Raw genomic sequence first — 7,588 nt, 5'->3', positions numbered from 1 at the left:
CTTGGGTGTTTTTTTCATATTAGAGTTGCGAGTAACTCACCTAACTGGTAGCTACATGATATCGCAACGTAGTACTAAACAAAGTCGCTTCGCGTACAGACGTATGTATGTATGCTTAGATAAAAATTGCACAACGGATTTTAATGGGTTTTATTATAGAGTGGGTGATTGTACATATATTAAACAGTAGTAAACAGATGTAAACAGAATAATGTCTTCTAAAATCCCTACGCCACTCGGGACTAGGTGTGTGATACTTTGCGCCTCGTCCGCACGCACGCACGTCATAGCGGGCAACTGAGATGGTCGCTTGCACGGTGGTAAGCGATCACCACCGCCCATGGAAATTTTTCACGAATGCGCTGTCCGCTTTAAAGGGGAATGGTATAGAGAGAGATGGACATGACGATTGGAAAGAAGGCATGGACTGGGAAGGGTGAGTATACAGACATGAGAACGGGAAAATAAAGGTTCCTACAATTGGATATTTTTACTAACTTTAGCGTTAATGCTCGCATCCTTCTCGAAAAGTAAAATTATGTGAATTGTAAAAAAAAAGTGAAATAGAGTTGTTGTGTGTTGTGTGTTGCGCGAGGGCAGAGGGCGCGTGCGGCGCGTGGTCGCTGGGCGGGCGCGTGCTGGCGCCGGGCGCGTGGTGGGCGCTGCGCTGGCTCGCGTGGCAGCTCGCCGCCGCGCGCTACGTGCTCGAGGGCTACTCCGTCAGCGACAACAGCGCCGTCTCCATGCTGCAGGCCTTCGACTTCCGGAAGGTGCTGCTCACCTATTACGTCAAGGTGAGCGGGCCGAGCGGGAGAACGAGCCTGCTGCTCGTGTGGAGTTACGTGCTTTAGGTGTTCTAAGTAGTGTTTCTGTTTGCATGGGGTTAGGAAAAAAATTTTGGATACATGTGACGGGTGCTGGGTGTAAATTTTGATAGTTAGCTATAGTCGCATAAATAATGACATTAATTTTGAAATCTTTTACATTGATGGTAATGTATTGTTATTATAATCGTAAAACCGAACCGACCAATATTCATTGCAATCGGTTCAGGAGTTATTGCGTTGCGTGAAAGAGAATCAAACACACACACACACACACACACACACACACACACACATACTTACAAACTTTCACATTTATAATATTAGTAAGAAGGATTTGAATTTTTGTGTGCATGTTTGTAATGTTTTCTCATGAAAACAACTTGAACGATTTAAAAAATTATTACACCATTAGAAAGCTCCATCTTCCCCGAGAGACATATATACGAATAAAGCTATAGTGGACCGCTAGTCACGATTAAAAGTATAAATGGAATCTTTGTCATATACGACTTTAGTACTTTAATAATGATTCAAAATTTTCATGTTCATAAACAACACATTTTAAAGGTTTATTTAACTTATTTACAGAGCATCATCTACTACACGATTCAGTCGAGCAAATTAGAGGAGTGGTTGTCATCGCCGGAATTAATGGATGCCCTAAAGCCTATGAATGAGAGGTCGTTTGTCGATTTAGATCCAATATTTAACGTCAATCTGGATGAAGACTATGATTTTCGAGCTTCGGGTATTACTAGGTTAGTGTTATGTTCATTATATTAATAAATAATACGAAAAAAAAACTTGCTTTATAACCTAGCTAAACGGAAATTGGGATGACATTATATGTATGTACATGAAATTCGTTTCTGGTGTATTAAGTTTAATCTAATTTTAAATTTTGTTTATAGTTTTAAACATTGGTGTACAAATTATGTAGTCAAAATGACACAATAAATGAATAGAGTTTCTTTGGTTTTGTGTCTAAGCTAATATGTATATTAAAATGAAACAGATTAAAAGTCCGCCAGACAGTATAAGCGAAATAGTGAGTTTTTTTATTGTTTTTAGCCCATTACATACTTTTAAAAAGCACAAAAATTTTAATATTTCATATTGTAATTATTTCCAGGAGTAGATTCTGCGCAGTGTACCAAGAGTGGATAGCGCACTGTCGCGCTCGAAGGGGGGGAGGCTGGAGGAGGGATCCCCCCCTACTCACTCTGTGCTTCGCGCTCAGCCTACTGGGGAGGAGAGCTTTGGCTGCTGCACAGCATCTATCGGCTTCCAGGTAGGAAATATTGAATTTCATTGGAATTCCTCCATCTTTTATCCATAGCCAGATCCAAAAATAATCCTTATAGCATAGCACTTTGCTATTTTTATGCTCATGTACTTATGATATTAATGCATATTGTCATTAGATGGTTTGGTAATCTCAAATATTTATTTTAAGAAATCGCTTTAAGGTGCCTAATTGGGAAATAAGAATATAAAAAAAAGAATAAAATCTCTCAATTTTTATTTTTTCTTTCAAATCAATCTATAACTCATATCTTATAAGTAGGAGCGGTATACGGGCTCGAATTATGGAGAATTGCGTACGTAGCCTGGCATCACCTCTCTCTGTCGCTCCTGTGTAGAAATAATGATGCTGTATGCTTTCCGTTCGTTTTTCCTTTCCTCACAATTCGGAGCCGTACTTTAGTAGGAGTTGAAGTTATTTTCCACTTTCATATTAATTTTTGGTTGGCACAAGTATAATGTCCCATATTAGTCCCATAATTTTGGGTTAGCTCGCACCGAGGAAGTACCTCACCCCCACAGAAATCGGGCGTGAAATAGTAGCATTCTACTATAATTCGTACGATGAATGCAGGAACCACAGGTCCGTTTTCTTTTTCCTCACCTTCACTTTAGCAGTCCATTCCTTTATTTCCAGTCGTCAATCCTTTCCTTATCCCTTACCCCTTAAATTCAGGCAGCGCAATCGTAGAGGACTACCTCCGAATGGTGATGGGCGGTGGTGATCGCTCACCATCATGCAAACAACCAGCTCAGTTGTCCGCTATGACATGACAAAAAATAAATAAAAATAATTTAGAAAACCTCTACAAAATCTATCCCAAGCAATTGGTACCAATTTTTGGCTCTTTCCAGCGTGGAATTCTTCCTGTACGGCCTCCACTCGCTGTTCAAAGGCGACTTCCGCATCACGTGCGCCCGCGACGAGTGGGTGTTCTCGGACGTGTCGCTGCTGCACTCCGTGCTGGCGCCGGCCATACGGATGGCGCTCAAGTTGCATCAGGTTTGTGGGATATTATTTATAGGATAATTAGGAAATTTTTAAGGATGTTTTTAAAGAACACGTATGTTAAAGTGTATGTCTTAAGTTTTGGTGACTATAAAATATTCACTTGTTGTGGTTTTTTTAACTTTTTGAACATTTTTTATTATTGTCTCCTAGTAGCTTGATATTATGTAGCCTAGTTGAACATTCTTTAAAATATGATTCTTCTTTTCTCACAAAAATATTTTTGTTATTCGTACGAGTAGTTAAATGTTATGTTATTTTATAGAAAGAAAAAGAATACTTCATTTGAAATAAACCTACTTTTGTATGAACATACTTTCGCATATTCCCTATGCGAGAGTATTTGCTATCTGTCCTCAGTTTCTGATGGATAGGGCATATCCTTGATTTTATACAAGTTAAGGATAGATTGATATTCCGAATTTGATATTCGTTACCGAAGTATTAGTTTAAATAAATAAAATTATAAAATTTAATCGTGACCGCACACACATGTCCGCTTTGCGACCTCGTTCGTGTTGCGTGCAATAGTTACACTAACAATACACGCACACACGTCCGCTACGCGCACGTCTCCGTACGTATCCGTGTACGGACGTGTGTGTGTGTGTGTTTGTGTGTTTGTGTTTGTGTGTTTGTGTTTGTGTGTGCGCGTATATATATATATATATATATATATATATATATATATATATATATATATATATGCGTGTGGCGACGCGCAGGACCACTTCATGTTCCCGGAGGAGTACTGCAGCAGCGCGGCGCTGTACGCGGCGATCGCGGCGCACTCGCAGCGGCTCGTCATCTGCCACGAGGCGGCGCCCGCCTGGCGCCACAACGTGCTGCGCGGCGCGCCGCACCTGCTCGCGCTCAGGTAGTCTCCTGCGACCACCATATTTCCTTCATTCGTTCGTTCGTTCGTTCGTTCGTTCATACATTAATGACAGAATACACAATTGAAAATTAAGTTTTAATTTATTCGGTCATTCGCAAATTTTTTAAGGGCTATGCCCGCTTTAATGAGGTAAGCGATAAGGAATCGGATGACGATTAGAATGAAGAAGTGGTGGGGAAAAGGAAATGGGTCTCTGGCTTTCCATTCACCATACAAAACACAGTAGCATGCTACCATTTCACGCCGGTTTTTGTGGGGGGATAGTGCGAGCTGGCTCAATTCGTGCCGAAGCGTACTTGACTCCCACATTAAAACGTTACTTTTTGAGAAAAACAAACGATTGATAAAGCTCAGAACAATGATAAAATTATGCTCAATCAATTCATTCATTCAGTCTTCCATTAAATTTTTAAAAGACCCAAATATGACACAACACGACGAATTCAGAACATTCACCAGTAAATCCTTGAAATTTAATTAGTCTGCTCTTCGACCAATTAATTCTAGGTTATCTAATATTCCGATTCAATTTAATTAATATCCGCAGGCACGTAATGGACGAAGGCAACGACGATTACAAGATAATAATGCTCAACAAGCGGCACTTGGGTTTCCGCGTGATCAAACTGAACCGCGAGTGCGTGCGCGGCCTGTGGGCGGGGCAGCAGCAGGAGTTGGTGTACCTGAGGAACAGGAACCCGGAGAGGGGGTCCATACAGAACGCGAAACAGGTATTTCAATTTTATGATCATCATCATCAGCCCATGTAAGTTCACACTATAGGCTTCGGGTCTCCTATGAGGGTTTAGGCCATAATCCAACACGCTGGCCAAGCGCGGGTCGGCATAAAAAATATATTTATTTCGTACACGCTCAACTTGTCTTGAACCCCCGTCTTTGCTTTTAAAAATCATTTTAGTTGTAGTTGCTTAGGAATTGTATATAGAAATTACATTAATTTGGCGTTTAAATAAAATGATTCCTCATCGTGCTGCTTTACATTACTGTTTGATGATAATAAAAATATAATTCCTATATAAACATAATTGGATTTTAAAATATCTATAGCTGATAATAAAAATCTATTTCTTCATATCTCAATGTAATGAATTTTTTTATTTACTTCTCCGGGTGTCCCTTGACACCTATCACCCAAGTCAGCTCTCATACCCTATCTGTATATGTAATATGTTTCAGCGTTATTGACGGACAAACGTTCAAACAAACAAATGTTCACATGTATAATATTAGTGTGACGTGTGACCATCGATAGACTCTAATTCCCATGTACCCGTTCGGCAGGCGCTGCGCAACATAATAAACTCGTCGTGCGACCAGCCGATCGGCTACCCGATCTACGTGTCGCCGCTGACCACCTCGTACGCGGACACGTCGGCGCAGCTGTGCGAGCTGCTCGGCGGCCCGCTCACCGCCGCCGCGCTGCGCGCCCGCCTCGCCTCGCTGTGGCGCCGGTGCGTGTGCGTGTGCGTGTGCGTGTGCGTGTGCGTGTGCGCGCGTGTGTGTGTGTGCGTGTGTGTGTGTTGATATATGCTGTATGGTTAAGTGAGCAACGATCGTTCGATAGACGGTCGGTTAACTACATAACTGTTTGGTTCGATAAACTGTAAGCTTGCCTCACAGCTGACAATATAAGTTCGATAAACTGTTAGTTTGCAACACAATGATTATCTTGTTCGATAAGCAGTAAGTTAGCAAGACACTGTCAGCGACGCAGTTGTTTTCCTAGATGGGTATTTTTTATTGGCTTTGACCTATTTGATATAACCACAGGCTGTTTTTTTTTTGTTAATGATATAGGAGAAAGTATTTAATAGCACAAACTTTATTTGAAAATGTCAATACTATCCGTAACCTGAGCATTTCTGTGTAACACCTATCACACCCATTCCCGCGTCGTGATCAAATCTTTTCATATCTTTTAAATTTTCTCAAGTGCCTAATTTGTAAGGTAGAAAAACTACTCGAGTTATAGTATAAGGTGGGTGTCTGGCTGGTGCAGTATTGTCGATAATATAGTGTGTGTGCGCAGCATCCGGCGGCGCTGCGGCGAGGGCTGCTCGAGCGGCGCGTGCGAGGCGCCGGCGGCGGAGCGCGGCGAGGCGCGCGCGGGCGGCGCGGGCGGCGCGGGCGGCGCGGCGCCGCCGCAGCCCGCGCGCCCCACACTCGGTAACGCCCACGCCAACAACAAAAAAAAATAAAAAGAATTGTTCGATTCCCGCCAACGGTTTTGGCGGGAATCGAAAAATTCTTTTTTTTTTTTTTTTTTTGTTTTGCGCGTTTAGAACTTTTTTTTTTAACTTGTTTGTTAGTTTTGTGTTTGATCGTAGAGCAACGGACTTTTTTCTCAAAAATTTTTTTTTTAGGTGTTTTTGTTTTGTGCGCTTAGAAATAAAACAAATGTAATTGGGTTTTTCACGTTCTTTAATCCAATTTCTTAATACAGGTTATAACGTGTTTGTTTGTTTTTTAAGTATCATTAAACAATGCATGAGGCGATTCTTTACATATTATAATATTAATACAACGATAAAGCTTATAAATTCACAATTTTATAGGATACTAGCTGCGCCCCGCGGTTTCACCCGCGTAAGTCCGTATCCCGTAGGAATATCGGGATAAAAAATAGATGTTGGCCGATTCTCAGACCTACCCAATATGCTTACCAAATTTCAGAGGAATCGGTCAAGCCGTTTCGGAGGAGTATGGCAACGAAAACTGTGACACGAGAATTTTATATATATAGATATAAATAAATCAAACTTCCAATTCAAATACATACTCTATATTATTTTAAAGATCTAACAGCATTAAATGCTTATAAATAATGTATTTTTATCATCAGCCGGTACTAGAGGCAGTCTATCCAGCGCGGGAAAGCAAACTTCGTCCACGCTAGCGTCCCTCGCCGGCCTGCTTCGAGAACATTCGCACGAACGTACACAGGAGGAGCCCGGTTGGTTTCAATAATTAAATATTTGAATAAATGTATGAGAAAATATCTATCAAAAATCATCGTCATCTAACGATGACTCATCATCATCATCATCATCATCATCATCACCGTCATCATCATCGTCATCATCATCATCATCAACCCATACATATTTCCATTGCGTGACATAGGCTTCCGGTATATAAGGGTTCAGGCCATAATCCCCCACGTTAGCCAAGTGCGGGTTGGCAGATGTCACATGTCGTTTAATATCGCTTGGACATGTCGATTTTCTCCCTATGTTTTCCTTCACCGTTTTGAGCAGTGGTGATGAAGATTACTTGGAAGAACACATATCGAAATATAATGTTAACTAGTTGAAAGAACGGACATTGCTTTGTTTGTAGTTTTCCATTAATACAACCAATATTAAATATATAAATACATATGTACATCGACACTACTATTATAGAGATAAAACTTTTGTGCTTTTTTTATGTTTGTAACGTTTTCACGCAAAAACAATTGGACCGATTTCAAATATTCTTTCAACATTAAAAAGGCGCTTCACTGAGTGATTTTGGGTGACATAGGCT

At 40.9% G+C, this 7,588-nt stretch overlaps 1 protein-coding gene across 1 annotated transcript in view; it reads left to right on the top strand.

The window, feature by feature from the left end:
• LOC119833030 (protein pecanex) overlaps positions 1–7,588 on the top strand; it is a 28,203-nt gene that overhangs the window by 12,296 nt on the left and 8,319 nt on the right. Inside the window, exons 11-19 of the mRNA XM_038356900.1 lie at positions 568–794; positions 1,416–1,585; positions 1,960–2,118; positions 2,988–3,135; positions 3,867–4,018; positions 4,587–4,770; positions 5,342–5,511; positions 6,090–6,226; positions 6,903–7,013. Of these exons, the coding sequence (XP_038212828.1) occupies positions 568–794; positions 1,416–1,585; positions 1,960–2,118; positions 2,988–3,135; positions 3,867–4,018; positions 4,587–4,770; positions 5,342–5,511; positions 6,090–6,226; positions 6,903–7,013 (1,458 nt within the window). The remainder of the gene's footprint in view (positions 1–567; positions 795–1,415; positions 1,586–1,959; positions 2,119–2,987; positions 3,136–3,866; positions 4,019–4,586; positions 4,771–5,341; positions 5,512–6,089; positions 6,227–6,902; positions 7,014–7,588) is intronic.

Source organism: Zerene cesonia, chromosome 16, assembly GCF_012273895.1.
Source record: "Zerene cesonia ecotype Mississippi chromosome 16, Zerene_cesonia_1.1, whole genome shotgun sequence".
NCBI lineage: Eukaryota > Metazoa > Arthropoda > Insecta > Lepidoptera > Pieridae > Zerene > Zerene cesonia.
Note: the sequence above shows the minus strand (reverse complement) of the source record. Positions and strands in the feature narration are given on the sequence as shown.